Source organism: Triticum aestivum, chromosome 5A (genome assembly GCF_018294505.1).
Source record: "Triticum aestivum cultivar Chinese Spring chromosome 5A, IWGSC CS RefSeq v2.1, whole genome shotgun sequence".
NCBI classification, from domain to species: Eukaryota; Viridiplantae; Streptophyta; class Magnoliopsida; order Poales; family Poaceae; genus Triticum; species Triticum aestivum.
In genome coordinates this window covers 675760505-675778493 of record NC_057806.1, presented here as the reverse complement: position 1 = coordinate 675778493, position 17989 = coordinate 675760505, and the positions used below count along the sequence as shown (strand labels likewise).

The following is a 17989-nucleotide window of genomic DNA, read 5'->3' as shown; positions in this document are numbered from 1 at the left end:
TTGAGGGGTAAGTACTTGATGGCGTGGAGATCGTCTCCTCGAGCCATATGGATATGGAGGATATAGTCCTCAATCCAGATCCCAGGGTCTGTTGTTCCGTCGTATGCCTCTATGTTTATGGGTTTGAATCGCTCTGGAAATTCATGGTCCAGCACTTCATCGGTGAAACATAGGGGGTGTGCAGCACCCCTGTATCTAGGTGTGCCGCGTTGTTCGGATGTTTGTTGTGTTGGGTCGTATGCTGGAGCGCGCTTGTGTGGTCCGTAGATGGATCTGGTTGCGCCGTCCTTTTGATGCGAGCCCTCGTGTGGATCGCGTATTGGCTTATGTGCGGCATTGCTTGCCGCTCTATGTTGGCCGTCAGGTCGTCTATCTGGCCGGTGGCCATTTTAATTTTTGGTTGCGGGGGATCTAAGGCATCCTCATCGAATTCAGGTAGCAACTTTTGCTTCGGGTAGCTCTTGGTGGGCCGATTACCGCCATACTTCGCTGCTGTGTTGAGTACTTTGCTCCTTCTGATTTGGAGTGTGTCTTGCGCAGCATTGAGCCTTTGCTTCTGCTTTTTTAGACTCCTCGTGGTGGCAACAAGCCTTTGATGGGCATTCTGTTGCTCCGGGTTTCTGTCCGGTGTTATGTCATCTGGACTATTATCTTTGACAGAATCGGGTTGTTCGATTGGATTCTCCATGTTGCCGTGGTATGGCAATGGTTCACCCTGGTCTAACGTTGGGTCTGTATGATCGTTGTTTCTACTGAGGCGGGATTTGGGGCGGCGCTTACGCTGCCACTTTGACTGCTTCTCGAGGGGACAACCATTCATTGCGTCCTTCCGTTCCTCGTCGTCGTTTTCTTTTGGTGTGTTCACCATGTATACGTCATGTTGTGAAGTGGGCGTCCAGTGCCCTGTGGGCAGTGGTTCCCCTTTGTTCCCTGCATCGTCATCCATACCGTCGATGTCTTCGGAGTCAAAGTTGAGCATGTCGGTTAAGTCATCGCCAGTGGCTACTAAGTGGGTGGTGGGTGGGCCGTGAATTTCTTCGTCGTCCGCATCCCAGTCCTGCCGGACATAGTTTGGCCAGGATCCTCCTGACAAGGAGAGAGGCCTTAATGAGTTCAGTATGTCGCCAAAGGGTGAGTGCTGAAAAATATCCGCGGAGGTGAACTCCATGATCGAGGCCCAATCGGATTCGATAGGAATGGGCACAGGCGGCTCAGAGTCCATGGCCGGAGAAGGATCCGGCAGTTTAACAACATGGCTCTCGTGCAAGGTAAGGTCAATGTTTGGCTCGATGGCCACTGAGGGTAAGGCCTCCGTGGCAGGGTCCATCCACCCGTCCATGGATGGCGCAACTGGCTCCGAATTGAGGGTCGGAGCGGCTGCCTGTGCGATCTCCTGGACACTGTCCGATGGTAGAGCTAAATCGTACTCACCGTGACCGCGTGACGCACAAGGCAGAGGCTCGAATCCGTCGAAGATCAAGTCTCCACGGATATCGGCCATGTAGTTAAGCTTCCAAACCTGACCTGGTGGCCAGGGGCGTAACTTTCAATCCGCTCCAGATGGCCAAGCGAATTGGCCCGCAGTGCAAAGCCGCCGAACACGAAGATCTGTCCGGGGAGAAAAGTCTCACCCTGGACTGCATCGTTATCGATGATAGTAGGAGCCATCAAGCCTAACGACGATGACACAAAGGAACTCTCAATGAAAGCACCAATGTCGGTGTCAAAACCGGCGGATCTCGGGTAGGGGGTCCCGAACTGTGCGTCTAAGGCGGATGGTAACAGGAGGTGGGGACACAATGTTTTACCCAGGTTCGGGCCCTCTTGATGGAGGTAAAACCCCACGTCCTGCTTGATTAATATTGATGATATGGGTAGTACAAGAGTAGATCTACCACGAGATCAGAGAGGCTAAACCCTAGAAGCTAGCCTATGGTATGATTGTATGTTGTAGTTGTTGTGTCCTACGGACTAAAACCCTTCGGTTTATATAGACACCGGAGAGGGTTAGGGTTACACAAGGTTGGTTACAAAGGAGGAGATATCCATATCCGTATTGCCTAGCTTGCCTTCCACGCCAAGTAGAGACCCATCCAGACATGAGATGAAGTCTTCAATCTTGTATCTTCATAGTCCAATAGTCCGGCCAAAGGATATAGTCCGGCTGTCCGGAGACCCCCTAATCCAGGACTCCCTCAGTCGGCTTCTGCCCCCCACGCCACGAGTGCTGGGGTGTTCGGGATAAACCTGAGCACTCTTGTTCCCATTGTTGGGTCCTTCGAGGGAGGTGCTCAGCACAACGAACAAGGCAATCAGACTATAATGCGTTATCACTCTCACTTAGCCATAGAATTCTATAATTTTAAATTTTGACGAAGCCCCTAGTATTCGGAAGGCCCAATTCAGGGCGCGATACACGCCTTAAGCCGGACAGGGCCGACTCGTCGCTCTAAGCGGCATAAGTCTTTAGGGACTTGAAACCTCTTGAACAGCGACCAGTCTCTCGCCTTATCATGAGAGTCAGTTTTAGCTTTCTCTACTGAGGTGCTTAGCCCAGCAGAATCGGGGCACAATCACAGTAGTTCTACCAGTACTACCTTAGCCGATATAGCGGAACATAAGGTACCAAAACATGGGAGCCGGGCAAACCCAACTATTGACCCAAGACATGATTCGGAGCTGATGCATATAATGCTATAAGTTTGGGGTGCTGCACTATCGAAAGTGTTTGGACTTCTCACACCGCATTATGGGGTATGCTTAAGCCCCTGGCGTATTGGCCGCACCAGAGTGTACGGGTGCTAGATGTCATGAATGAACATATATATGTAAAGGAAGAATGCAATAATAGTCTTAATGCTATGCATTGTTTTATTAAAAAAGGTGCGTTAGAGCAGAATGATACAAGTAGTGCGATAAGCAAAAAGTAGGACTATTTGACATGTCCCTTCCAAGGGCGAGCTGAGGAATAGTATTAAAGCAAGTATTTCACCCGTTATCGTAATGCACCTGGGAGTTCCGTGGTGTGACGTAGCTCTCTGCCTCCTTGGTTGCTGCATCATGTGTTCGGCAAGCATGCTGCCAGACATGGTTTCCAGAGATTAAAGTCCTGAAAGAGAAAAATAACAAAGCGGGAAGCCCCTAGTGCAATTTAAGCCGCGACTTGGAGCGTGCCGCAGTCGTGCCCCCCTCCCCGCCTGTGCCCATGGTATTTTTAATGCGTAATTATGTACGCGTGGCACGGATTTTGCCGTTTGGCTGGGACCGGGGTGGGGGCCGCATTGCTATGCAAGCTCGGAACGTGCCAGGCGGTCTTGTTGTCGATTACTCCGGGCGCGCTTGAAGGTGTTCGGGTCCTTAATCGCCGAACTAGTGGATTGCCTTAAGAGGCTGCTTTGCACTTCTGCTGCGAGGGCTGCAGTGTGCTCCTCCGTGTGGAGAGAGCGCTCTGTGTTTCCATTGACTGTGATGGCCCCCCTGAGGTCCTGGCATCTTGAGCTTGAGATATGCATAATGCGGTACCGCATTGAATCTCGCAAATGTTATTCGACCGAGCAGTGTGTGGTAGCCACTGTGAAACGGGACTATGTCGAACATTAACTCTTCGCTTCGGAAGTTATCCGGAGATCCGAAGACCACTTCCAGTGTTACTGAGCCTGTGCAATGGGCCTCTACACCTAGTATGACGCCTTTAAAGGTCGTTTTAGTGGGTTTGATCCTTGAGGGATCTATACCCATTTTGTGCACTGTGTCCTGATAAAGCAGGTTCAGGCTGCTGCCGCCATCCATAAGGACTCGAGTGAGGTGAAATCCGTTAATGATTGGGTCTAGGACTAGTGCAGCGAATCCGCCATGACGGATACTAGTGGGGTGGTCCCTGCGATCGAAGGTGATCGGACAGGAGGACCATGGGTTGAACTTTGGGGCGACTGGCTCCAACGCATATACGTCCCTGAGCGCACGCTTTCGCTCCCTCTTGGGGATGTGGGTTGCGTATATCATGTTCACCGTCCGCACTTGTGGGGGGAACCTCTTCTGTCCTCTGGTGTTCAGCTGCCGGGGCTCCTCCTCGTCATCGCTATGTGACCCCTTATCTTTGTTTTTGGCATTTAACTTGCTGGCCTACTTGAACACCCAACAATCCTTGTTGGTGTGGTTGGCTGGCTTGTCGGGGGTGTCGTGTATTTGGCACGAGCGATCGAGTATACGGTCCAAACTGGACGGGCCCGGAGTGCTTCTTTTGAATGGCTTTTTCCGCTGACCGGGTTTAGAGCCCTTGAATCCGGCATTGACTACCGTATCCTCGGTATTGTCGCTGTTAATGCGGTGCTTATGTTTGTTGCGACGTGACCTGCCGTTGCCATCCTTGGTATCCGAAGTACCATGGTTCTTTGATATGTTATTGCTGCAAGCCAACCAGCTGTCCTCTCCCACACAGAAGCGGGTCATGAGTGTCGTGAGGACTGTCATAGATTTCGGCTTTTCCTGGCCAAGGTGCCGGGCGAGCCATTCGTCGCGGATGTTGTGCTTGAAAGCTGCTAGGCCTCTGCATCCGGACAGTCGATGATTTGATTTTTCTTTGTTAGGAACCGTGTCCAGAATTGCCTCGACGATTCCTCTGGCTGATGAGTTATGTGGCTCAAGTCATCAGCATCTGGGGGTCGCACGTAAGTGCCCTAGAAGTTGTCAAGGAATGCGGCTTCCAGATCCTCCCAACAACCAATGGACTCTGCTGGCAAGCTATTGAGCCAATGCCGAGCTGGTCCTTTGAGCTTGAGTGGGAGGTATTTAATGGCGTGTAGATCATCACCGCGGGCCATGTGGATATGCAGGAGGAAATCCTCGATCCATACCGCAGGATCTGTTGTGCCGTCGTATGATTCTATATTTACGGGTTTGAAACCCTTTGGGATTTGATGATCCATTACTTCGTCTGTGAAGCATAGGGGGTGTGCGGCACCTCTGTACTGGGCTATGTCACGACGTAGCTCGAATGAGTCTTGCCCGCTGTGTTCCGCCCGGCCGGACTTACTTTTACTATATCGGGTGTGACGATTATTGTCTCGCATAGTGGCCCGCCCTCGTGATCCGTAGATCGATCTTGCATGTTTTGCTTTGTCCTCCAATATGTCTCGTAGGTCTGGTGTATTTCCCCATGCCTTTTTATTTGAATGGCGTCGGGGTGCGGGCTGAGCTTTTGGCTGGAATGCCTCTCGGTTGCGGCCACGAGGTTGCCGATCAGCCGCGTCATACGCTGGGGATGTAGGTTTCGGTGCTTCCTCCTCCAGTCGGGGTAGCAACCTGCACTTTGGGTAACTCTTGGAGGGGCGTTCGAGTTTATATTCCTCGGCCGCCAGGACTTCAGTCCATCTGTCAGCTAGCAAATCTTGATCAGCTTGAAGCTGTTGCTGCTTTTTCTTAAGGCTATTTGTCGTGGCTATAAGCCGGCGCTTGAAGCGCTCTTGTTCGACGGGATCCTCTGGCATGACGAATTCGTCATCGTCGAGGCTTGCCTCGTCTTCGGAGGGAGGCATGTAATTATCATCCTCCGCCTCTCTATCTGCCGCTCTCTCAGGAGGGTTGGCTCCTCCATCCTCCTGCTCTAAATCTTGCTGGAGGGGATTGTTGTCGTCTTCGGCACTATCCAGAGTGCTATTATCTCCTGTGACGGTATCACCGCTTTTGCCTTGGCGGGACTTAGAGCGGCGCCGCTGACGCCGGTGCTTGGGTTGCTTCTTGGAGGGGTCATCCTCCATTGTCTCGTCGCCATTGCCTTCTTTGGGTGTGTCCACCATGTATATATCGTATGACGAGGTGGATGTCCAGTGCCCTGTGGGCAGTGGTTCCTCTTCGTCTCCCGCATCGTCGTCCATACCGTCGATGTCTTCGGAATCGAAGTCGAGCATGTCGGTTATGTCGTCGACAGTGGCTACTAAGTGGGTGGTGGGTGGGCGGCGAATTTCTTCGTCATCCGCATCCCAATCCTGCCGGACATAGTTCGGCCAGGATCCTCCTGACAAGGAGAGCGACCTTAATGAGTTCAGTATGTCGCCGAAGGGCGAGTACTGAAAAATATCCGTGGAGGTAAACTCCATGATCGGTGCCCAATCGGATTCGATAGGAACGGGCGCAGGCGGTTCGGAGTCCGTGGCCGGAGAAGGATCTGGCAGTTTGGCAGCACGGCTCTCGTGAAGGGTAAGGTCGATATTCGGCTCGATCGCCACTGAGGATACCACCTCCATGACAGGGTCTACCCACTCGTCCATGGATGGCGCAACTGGCTCCAAATTGAGGCTCGGAACGGTCGCCGGTGCAATCTCCTGAATACGGTCTGATGGTAGAGCTAAATCGTACTCATCGTGACCGCGTGGCGCACAAGGCAGGGGCTTGAATCCGTCGAGGATCAAGTCTCCGCGGATATCGGCCGTGTAATTTAAGCTTCCAAACCTGACCTGGTGGCCAGGGGCGTAACTTTCGATCTACTCCAGATGGCCAAGCGAGTTGGACCGCAGTGCGAAGCCGCCGAACACAAAGATCTGTCCGGGGAGAAAAGCCTCACCCTGGACTGCACCGCTATCGATGATAGTAGGAGCCATCAAGCCTAACGGCGACGACACAGAGGAACTCTCAACGAAAGCACCAATGTCGGTGTCAAAACCGGCGGATCTCGGGTAGGGGGTCCCGAACTGTGCATCTAAGGCGGATGGTAATAGGAGGCAGGGGACACGATGTTTTACCCAGGTTCGAGCCCTCTTGATGGAGGTGAAACCCTACGTCCTGCTTCATTTATTCTTGATGATATGAGTATTACAAGAGTTGATCTACCACGAGATCAGAGAGGCTAAACCCTAGAAGCTAGCCTATGGTATGATTGTATGTTGTCCTATGGACTAAAACCCTCCAGTTTATATAGACACCGGAGGGGGCTAGGGTTACACAAGGTCGGTTACAACGGAGGAGATATACGTATCCGTACTGCCTAGCTTGCCTTCCACGCCAAGTAGAGTCCCATCCGGACACGAGACGAAGTCTTCAATCTTGTATCTTCATAGTCCAACAGTCCGACCAAAGGATATAGTCCAGCTGTCCGGAGACCCCCTAATCCAGGACTCCCTCAATGGGCTTCAATACGGGTGAATCACTATGAACATAACCCGGCCCCTCCAGGGTGGTTTATACTCAATAGTTATATCCCTAACATAGTTCAAACTTTGGGATGACCATTTCTTATATGCACTCTCGGATATATACATTGACTGGGGTTTTTCACATTCTAAGTTTATTCTTTCTCTTATTGCCCCCATCCCTAATAACATGTGTAGTTGCAGTCCTCCCATAATCTTGGTAAGGAGTGAGAATTCTACCAAGATGTAAATTTATCTTAATTGATCAGGGTGTCATTGCTGGCAATCCATTGACTGATACAATGACGAACTTCAATGCTCAAGTTTCATTTCTCCATGGGATGGGATTCATACCAGATGAAATCTATGAGGTGACATGGTCATGACATATTTAAGCTTACCTTTCGAGAATAGTTTAGGTGTATGTTGTATGAAAATGATTACTAGTACAAGTTTACATTTGGTATCAACTTGCTTCTACCTCTCGAGTCAAACACCATGCTTCTCAACGAGAATTAGATTGATATTAACTTAAACACTGAATTTGGGGAAGTGCATCCCCATTAATTAATTTGGAATACCATGGAAATTTGGTTCGCTTAGTCTGAAGTGCAGAAAATATGGTTAGCTTATAATATTCACCTTGCAGGCTGCTCATGAAGGCTGCGGGGGACAATACTGCTAGTCATCAAATGCCCATTGTACTAATCTCTTCAGGACATCTCATACGTCTCCAACGTATCTATAATTTTTTGATTGCTCCATGCTATATTATCTACTGTTTTGGACATTATTGGGCTTTATTATCCACTTTTATATTATTTTTGGGACTAACCTATTAATCGGTCGCCCAGCCCAGAATTACCGTTTTTTGCCTGTTTTAGGGTTTCGAAGAAAAGGAATATCAAACGGAGTCCAAACGGAATGAAACCTTCGGGAACGTGATTTTCTCAATGAACAAGACCCGGGAGACTTGGACCCTACGTCAAGAAAGGAAAGAGGAGGCCACGAGGTAGGGGGCGCGCCTACCCCCACCAGGCGCGCCCTCCACCCTCGTGGGCCCCCTATTGCTCCACTGACGTACTCCTTCCTCCTATATATATCCACGTACCCCCAAACGATCAGAAACAGAGCCAAACCCCTAATTCCACCGCCGCAACTTTCTATATCAACGAGATCCCATCTTGGGGCCTATTTCGGAGCTCCGCCGGAGGGGGCATCAATCACGGAGGGCTTCTACATCAACACCATAGCCCCTCCGATGAAGTGTGAGTCGTTTACCTCAGACCTACGGGTCCATAGTTAGTAGCTAGATGGCTTCTTCTCTCTTTTTGGATCTCAATACAACGTTCTCCCCCTCTCTTGCGGAGAACTATTCGATGTAATCTTCTTTTTGCGGTGTGTTTGTTGAGACCGATGAATTGTGGGTTTATGATCAAGTCTATCTATGAACAGTATTTGAATCTTCTCTGAATTCTTTTATGTATGATTGGTTATCTTTGCAAGTCTCTTCGAATTATCAGTTTGGTTTGGCCTACTAGATTGATCTTTCTTGCAATGGGAGAAGCGCTTAGCTTTGGGTTCAATCTTGCGGTGTCCTTTCCCAGTGACAGTAGGGGCAGCAAGGCACGTATTGTATTGTTGCCATCGAGGATAACAAGATGGGGTTTTCTTCATATTGCATGAGTCTATCCCTCTACATCATGTCATCTTGCTTAAGGCATTACTCTGTTTTTAACTTAATACTCTAAATGCATGTTGGATAGCGGTCGATGAGTGGAGTAATAGTAGTAGATGCAGGCAGGAGTCGGTCTACTTGTCTCGGACGTGATGCCTATATACATGATCATACCTAGATATTCTCATAAGTATGCTCAATTCTGTCAATTTCTCAACAGTAATTTGTTCACCCACCGTAGAATACTTATGCTCTCGAGAGAAGCCACTAGTGAAACCTATGGCCCCCGGGTCTATCTTTATCATATTGATCTCCTACTACTTAGTTATTTCCTTTGCTATTTACTTTGCTTTTATTTTACTTTGCATCTTTTATCATAAAAATACCAAAAATATTATCTTATCATATCTATCAGATCTCACTCTCGTAAGTAGCCTTATAGGGATTGACAACTCCTATTTGCATTGGTTGCGAGGATTTATTTGTTTTGTGCAGGTACGAGGGACTCGCGCGTAGCCTCCTACTGGATTGATACCTTGGTTCTCAAAAACTGAGGGAAATACTTACGCTACTTTGTTGCATCATCCCTTCCTCTTCAGGGAAAACCAACGCAGTGCTCAAGAGGTAGCAACATCCAAGAGGTAAGTACTAGTACCAACCACGAATGTGTGATTATGTCGGTAGCAATGCACAATACACTTAGCTAGTGATAACACTTAGCTAGTCGATGACTTGATTAGTATTTTTGGCTTGGGATACAGTGTATGAGGGGTTTAAACACTGCACAAGTATCACCATTCACAAGCAGCCTACGTTGCAAGATCATGGAAGGAAAAGGTTGATAGAGTCTACAGTTTCATCTATTTGCAGGGTAAACACCTCAACTATCATTCCTAGTTTCTTCTCATTCTTCATTTTAACTTCTTGTTTAAGTTGTCCAAATCTAATATTGCTTTCATTTGTTATTCTTATTTACAGTCTTAACTATATCGGTATCTTAACTATTGTGCTTCATTTGTCTGATGCAGAATGGCACATACTTCATGTCTGAGTTATGGACAAATGACGAAGTTGTAAGGGAGAGTTTGGGTATTCACGAGGTAAAGTAGGGTGAGACTAGCTTAGAGGTATTTATAATTGACACGTGTTTGACTAGGGGTAATCAGAAAATGGCAATTGAAGGCGTATGAGATTTTAAATCTACCCTATGGTTAGGGGGCATAGCAACTGGGGAGGGATTAGGCATGAGAGTTGAAGGGATAAGGCAAGGATTGTTTTAGTGATTATTACTTGAGTATTAGCTAATGTCTGGACTTTTCTTTGCGGTTAGGAAATTCTTGGCATGCCACCAAATAAGAATCCCATGTTCCCTCCATAGCGAAGGGCTTATTTGATATGTATGCTATTGTAGGGAACAGTTCCATCATGGCAACGATGTGATTTCAACCTACCTTACACAAAGGAAATCACTAGTACGGTAGATGATCATTTAGCCTTGATTACTAAAGGGTACCGGGCGATGATATACAGGTAAACACGCACTTATAGAGTCCCTCTCACCGATGTTCTTAATTATGGAACCATATATACACTTGCTTGAGTAGAGTCACTTAATTATCCCTACAAGAAATGATTAGATTCGTCTTTTAATGATGATGTAGTGGAGACCATGACTGTTCATTATCCTATGTTTACACCCAAGCATGGATTAGACGACTAAACCTGCCCATCACAGATCGTTGGCGACCATGGCATGTGGACAACCAAATTGTTGGGTAAGGACCGACCCACCAACTTATATGTTCAGGGTTCTGGATGGCCATAGGCAAGAAAGAGTAGTGTGTTTATTAGTGAAGAATGGTCGTAGTTCATTATATGTGTAGCGATTACTTCATACATATATTACATAATATTGATGCTTTATACTTCACTTTTGTTTCCATAATTTGAATAGATACACAAGAAGTTTCTCCAACAATCTAACATATGCAACAATAAAGGTACGTGGTGGATTCAATTTCTCTTTTTTCAAAACGAGGTTGAAGCACCCCCAATGTCTGCATTGTTCTGATATGCACACTTGACTTACGTGGTGGATTCATACATGCACCATTAACTTCTTTCAGGTTTAACTTGGGTTTATAGAAGCTAGTTAGAATACATACCAAGTACATGAGCTAATTAGTTTAAATACGTGTATGCACGTGCAGGGTGCCGGACACACAGCCCCGGAGTACATGCCGAGGGAGTGCCTTGCTATGATGGATAGGTGCCTCTCTGACTGATCAACTGATGTTGCAGTACACGCAAAGGTTTTTAATTTGTGTTGTAAGGGCATCTCTAATAGATGATGTAAATTCGAAGATGTAAAAGTGGGGGTTGTATAATTTATATCACCAAAAGTGCATTTTACATCTAAAAAAAGAGCCACCTCAAATCAGATGATGTATATTTGGTGATGTAGAAGTCCGACTCCAACAGATGATGTAAAAACGGCTAACGGCCGCGCGGCAGCCACTATACAGTAGCAGTTTAGATGCACTCTAGCCGCACAATTTGAAATAAAAACATCCTGAATTAAAACTTAAATTTTTCATCTCTCCACGGGATTGAATTATTACATAATTCATCAAATCCACAACATCAAATGCAACACAAATACAACAAAGTTCTTGCACAATACAACAAACAAATAATGAAATCAAGTGGTTCTTTCGCCATGCCATTTTCAATACTCCTCCATCAAGTCTTTCTAAAATTCATTATGTATCAGAATCTCAAATTTCATTGTACACCTTCATGAAACATCTAATTCACCCCTCTTTTCTCATTAGCATAACGCGCTTGCCCATGAGATCATAGAAGGTGTAATTCAAATCCTGTCCACGCACATTTTCAATGATCATATTATGCATGATCACGCAAGCAGACATCATGTACCAAAGGTTTTTTATCCCAGAATCTAGACAGTCCTAGCACAATAGAAAATTGGGATTGCAAAATCCCAAATGCCCTCTCATCATCTTGCCTATCCACCGGTTGAGCATTGTGAAAGTAGAGTTCTTTCTTACCTTGAGGGGTTTGGATTGGTTTGACAAAAGTACTCCACCTCGGGTAGATCCCATCCGCAAGGTAGTACCCATAGTTGTATGTGCGGCCATTTGCTTCAAAGTTCACCCGTGGAGCTTTTCCATTGGCTAACTTGGCAAAAAGAGGTGACCAGTCGAGTACATTGATATTGTTGCAAGATCCAGGAATCCCACAATGTGAATGCAAAATCCATGTTTCTTGATCGGCAATGGCCTCAAGAATGAGAGTGCCATCCTTCGAGCGTCTCTTGAACTATCCATGCCATGCTTTAGGACAATTCTTCCACTTCTAGTGCATGCAATCGATGAAACCAAGCATACCTGGAAACCAACGGGCTTTGTTCGTCTCCAAAAGCCTCTGGGTGTCCTAAGAATTGGGTGCTCTTGAGTACTATGGACCAAACACTTCTACCATAGTCTTTACAAATTGTTTGACATAAAAGGTAGAAGTGCTCTATGCCATCGCCAAATTTTCATCAATGTAATCTGCTGGAACAATTTTATGATGTTTGACATAAAAGCAGCAGGGACCTTCTACTCGGTGCTATGTCGAAGTAAACCAGCACAATTCCTCCTCTACTGGAAGGATCGATCATGCTGCTTCATGGAATTGCAAATGTGGATGAACAAATCTTATGACATCATGAACCAACAATGAAAGTACCACTCTGGAAACACGGGTGGTGTACCAAAATAGTTGTGCATCAACCTCTCGTGCGCCTCAACCCGTTCTCTTCATATGAACTCACGTCCAAACACGAAACCGCCGTTCTTCGTCTTCTTCCTCTTGTGCATCACCACTATCATAGCAATGTCCTCTTCTTCAGTCAAGTCAAATTCCTCATCCGACCAGAAACCTTCCACAAAAGTGGAGTGGCACGAGCTCATCCATAATGCGGAAATCACCATCAAACTACATATTCATGCTTGATAAAAAACTCCTAGTTTGCACGATTTTTTACCATGGGGGAATTTGCTTGAACATGTTGCGACGAGGTGCAAGGAATCGGCCGGCAATAGGTCGGAGCGTGGGCGGCGGCTGCAGATGGCGGGTGGGCGGCGACTGCAGAAGGCCTCTAGATGGTCGCGTGGCTGTCGGAGGACTCCGCTCGCGACGACGTGCCGGCAGCGGCAACAACCAAGAAACCATTGGCTCGGTCGGTTGAGGTGGTTGAGCAGCTTCCCCTTTTAGCTCCGGCGGCTAGCAGCTGCTACAAGAAGGTGGTAGAGAGCTTCTACAGCCATTACGGTCGCCGAAGCTCCGATGAATTTCCAAATCGGTCGCGTGGTCGTCGGCGGGACATAATCAAATCGGCGGTGGCACGACTAGAGGTGGGGATGGCTGGCGGTGTTGCGACGGGGTCAGGGATGGATGGACGGGTGGCGTGGGTTGTGTTTCCGAGCATAAAATCACTAGGGTCGGAGGCAGACGAGCGTCGGGTGGGGTGGAATCGAAATGAAGGGCGGTTGGGTGTTTGCACGTGGCTGCCTATTTTACATCACTTAGAGGAGGTGATGTAAATTATTTTACATCTACATCATCTGTTGGAACTGCATTTTTAGGCCTCGGAGATGGAAAAAGTAGTTATCTATACATCTACGTCATCTATTGGAGTTGCTTTAAGTAATACATTTTATGACTCTAAAGTAGTGACCTAAAACATCTTACGTTTGTTTACACAGAGAGTACTAGATAAGAGAATCTGGATTATGAATGTGTTGCAAAAATCACCGCACTAAAAATTGATAGTGGCAAAAAACAATGGGTAAATTGTTAATCGTGTTTTGATGTGGCAAACCACCCACGTGCTCATTTCGAGCGGTGCCATTGGGAAATGACCGTTGATGGCTGGTCAGGCCGGCTCGGTCAGAATGTTTCCTTTTAGAGAAATAGTCGTCGCAGCCTGCTCGCTCTGTCACCTCTCTCGCGTGAACGGGGGCTCCTCACTCCCATGGCGGCTGGAGGACCCTGGCGCAATTGTGCAATATCCAACGGTGACAACATGGTGGTTGGGGGCACAACATCCAAGGTGGCCGACGGCGTGGGAGGGGGCACAACATCCCATGGCGAGGAGGAAGATTGCATTGGCAGCTGTGTGTTCCATTTGTTATCGCCACTATCGGCAGTGGCGGTTGCATGTAGGGTGTTGGAGAACCCTACTAGAACTGTAGATAGATGGACAATGAGCATTCTTTCCCTCTATCTCTATGGTTTTTTATTAGGTTTAGATTTGGGGATTATGTTATGTGTTCCTATTTTGAATTTAGGGTTCTACCTGCATTGAGACAGCAGTTAGTGTGAAGAGGAATTTAGGGTATTAGTATGAATGTTTAGATTTGGAATTTATGGTTCTACCTACATTGAGAGTAGTAAGTGTGTGTCCCCAATTTTGATTATTCTGGATATGTGCAAAAATTAGAGTGTGTATTAGTCTAAATGTTACTGTTGTTGTTGGTGCAATAATTTGCCTCCCGGCCTACTCGTTCTCACGAGTAGGTGGATGGTAACAACATTATTTTTATATCTCCAACCTGCAAACACACGAATACAAATGAGTAAAGACCGGATCCAAGCAGATCCATCGAAGAGAAATACCGATCGAATCCCATGAGATCCGCCGGAGACACGCTTCCACACACCCTTTGACGATGCTATATGCACTGCCGGGACGGGGTTATGCAGGAGAACCATATTTCATCTTCAGTGAGTGAGCCGCCACCATCTCGTCCTCCCGAGCAAGACCCAAACCTTAAAAAAAACCAAGAAACACCTCAAAATGGAGCAGGAGCCCTTCTAACAAGATATCGGGATCCACCATGCCTCCATGGCTCTAAGACCACAGGTGACGGGCAGATCGACGATGCCATCAGCGTTGAAACGGATAAATTACCTGGCAACCAAAGAATTTAACATAAAAGCCAGTTATGTTACATTTCCTAGTGTCAAACTTTTGGTGTTTTGGTTGTGTGCATCCTAATTACATAGAGATCGGATGTTAGAGCATCTAGCCGGACTTGGCAAATTCGGCCCCTCAAATGCCCACGGACGTGCACGGGCGCGTCCGCGGGCACTGACCGGGCACCCCTCAAATGTTGCACCGCACATCCACATACCACAAATTCCGATCCTTAAATCCATGCAACCCGTGCACGTCGATTATACGATACAAACTGTCTGAATGCCAAAGTTCGAAAGAAAGCAAAGCAAATCATTGTTCAACAAATCGGACATGGAAAAATGAAATCAATGTCCAAGAGTGATGGATGGCCTCAGATCACTGGTTGGGCACCTACTCCTGCTCTGCCTACATCCAGGCAGCCTCCTTCGCCTGTATCCAGGTGCCTGCTCTGCCTGCATCTAGGCTGCCTCCTCCTCCTACATCCGGGCCACAGTCTCCCTCATCGCCTCGTACTTACTACGGTTGTTGATCTCCATCTTCTTGTCCACAAGCCACTTCTTTACATGCTCATCCAAGAGGGTCTCATCCGCCGACATGATCCTCGCATCTTCCACGTCCCATGTGAGTTGCAACCTATCCTTCTCAAGCTCCATGTCACCAAATGTCTTGGCCTTCTCGAGCTCCTATTTTATCGTCGCTTGTTACTTCTCGAGCTCGATCTTCTCCCTCTCAATTTCCAGCTTCTTCTCCGCCCTCTTCCGGTCCCACTCCATCCTTTCCTTTTGGGAATCCAACATGAGCTTGTACCTTTCCTCCTTCTTGTTCCCCCTCACCAAAAAAATTCCCGTCCATGTGGATGACATTTTGGTAGCCGCGGCATCACGGGCGGCACGTGCCTTCTCCCACTTGTTTCTCATGACTTGGCGGTTGTCCTTTGGCATGGTGGATTTTCCATTCATCATGAAAACACCGTCCTCTTCATCGTCCAACCCAATTGATTGGTTCGATCTTGGGCCATCATTCCTCTTCTTGCCGGCCTTGAGGTCAGCCACAAGTTGGTTCCACTTCGGCTTGCCATTCAATATGACCCAACAATGGCTAAAAGCAAAGGACTTCTTATCCACCTTGTGATACAAAGTGGCCGCCACCGCCATCTAGCAAACAACATATGTATGAGCACGAGAATGCAAACACAAGAAGCATATGCAATGGACAACAAGATGAGGCAATTGAGCTTACGTGAGTTGCGACTCCCATCCCACTTTAAGGGCGTTTGGTCACTTGTGAGTAGTAGCCGACATACTTGTTCACTTCCCCCTGAATGATACCCCAACGATGTTGGAGAGATGCCACATTGCGGGTGGTCACGATAGGATGCGGCTCCACATACTCCTTTTGCTCATGATACTCCTTCCAAATCTTCGTCCAATAGGTGTTCCCCTTTTGCTCGGTGTCGCATATTGGATCCATTGTTGTGGCCAACCAAGCTTTGACCAACAAGATGTCCTCAAATCTTGAGAATGATAGACATCTTGCCTTCGGCTCTTGGTCTTCTTCTTCCTTTTGCTCGGATTGGGATCGGATGTTGTCCCAACCTCAAATGCGGTGGTGGCCCCCAGTTCATACTCCATTTCGGTCGGATCTTCATTGTCATTGATAATTTTGGACAAGAACGCATCCTACATGATTGTGGTTTGCAAGCATTCATCATGTGCAAAATGAACTAGTGGTCTATGCTAAAAACTGATCAGACAAGAGCAAAGAAAACGCACCAACTCTTGTTCGGTCATTCCGTCGAACATGCCGAGGGCAGCCCGGGCAGTGCCGGTGCCTGTGCTCATCCGTGCCCGAATGAGCTACGGCGAGTCACACACGTCAACCACCGGCATCTGCGTGGGCAGAAAGCTATCCGGAATGGCCTAGCCGGTGGTCGCATTATCCTCTTGTAACACCCCGGATATGATTTACCTAATATGTAATCCAACTCTTGCCGTTTTCAGCGTTAAGTTATTTTATTTTCTCGGGTTTGGGTTTTTGTCTCCGTGTGTTGTTGTTGTTGTCATGCATCTCATATCATGTCATCATGTGCATTGCATTTGCATACGTGTTCATCTCATGCATCCGAGCATTTTCCCCGTTGTCCGTTTTGCATTCCGGCGCTCCGTTCTCCTCCGGTGGTCACTTCTACCTTTCTTTCGTTTGTGGGGATTAAACATTTCCGTATTGGACCGAGACTTGCCAAGCGGCCTTGGTTTACTACCGGTAGACCGCCTGTCAAGTTTCGTACCATTTGGACTTCGTTTGATGCTCCAACGGTTAACCGAGGGACCGAAAAGGCCTCGTGTGTGTTGCATCCCAACACCCCTCCAATTTGGCCCAAAACCCGTCAAAACCCTCTCCATCATCTAGAGCGTTGTTGTAACACCCCGGATATGATTTACCTAATATGTAATCCAACTCTTGCTGTTTTCGGTGTTAAGTTATTTTATTTTCTCGGGTTCGGGTTTTTGTCTCCGTGTGTTGTTGTCGTTGTCATGCATCTCATATCATGTCATCATGTGCATTGCATTTGCATACGTGTCCATCTCATGCATCCGAGCATTTTCCCCGTTGTCTGTTTTGCATTCCGGCGCTCCGTTCTCCTCCGGTGGTCACTTCTACCTTTCTTTCGTGTGTGGGGATTAAACATTTCCGGATTGGACCGAGACTTGCCAAGCGGCCTTGGTTTACTACCGGTAGACCACCTGTCAAGTTTCGTACCATTTGGACTTCGTTTGATGCTCCAACGGTTAACCGAGGGACCGAAAAGGCCTCGTGTGTGTTGCAGCCCAACACCCCTCCAATTTGGCCCAAAACCCACCAAAACCCTCTCCATCATCTAGAGCGTTCGATCACGATCGCGTGGCCGAAAACTGCACCTCATTTGGACTCTCCTAGCTCCCCCTATGCCTATATATAGATCCTCTCCCGAAATTCACGGGTCTTCTTCCCCGAAACCCTAGATCCCCTTCCTCTCCGCGCGCCGGACAACGTCCGGACGCGCCGGACATGTCTGCCACCGCGCCCAGCCAACCACCGAGTGCCACGTGTCCCGGCCGGCTCCTCACCACCGCGGCCCGCCGCAGCCCGTGGCCAACCCTCCCCGGCCCGAGGCCGCGCGCCGCCCGCGCCATCGCCCCGCCGCCTGCCGGCGTCCTA

At 47.9% G+C, this 17989-nt stretch overlaps 1 protein-coding gene across 1 annotated transcript; it reads left to right on the top strand.

Moving 5' to 3' along the window:
* Window positions 1–9824: 9824 nt before the first annotated feature.
* On the top strand, window positions 9825–11087 carry LOC123101784 (putative serine carboxypeptidase-like 52). Its single transcript, XM_044523077.1, has 5 exons — window positions 9825–9902; window positions 10214–10332; window positions 10464–10577; window positions 10757–10802; window positions 11013–11087. The coding sequence occupies exons 1-5, from the start codon at window positions 9825–9827 to the stop codon at window positions 11085–11087; spliced, it is 432 nt and encodes a 143-aa protein (XP_044379012.1).
* The last annotated feature ends 6902 nt before the right edge of the window (window positions 11088–17989 follow it).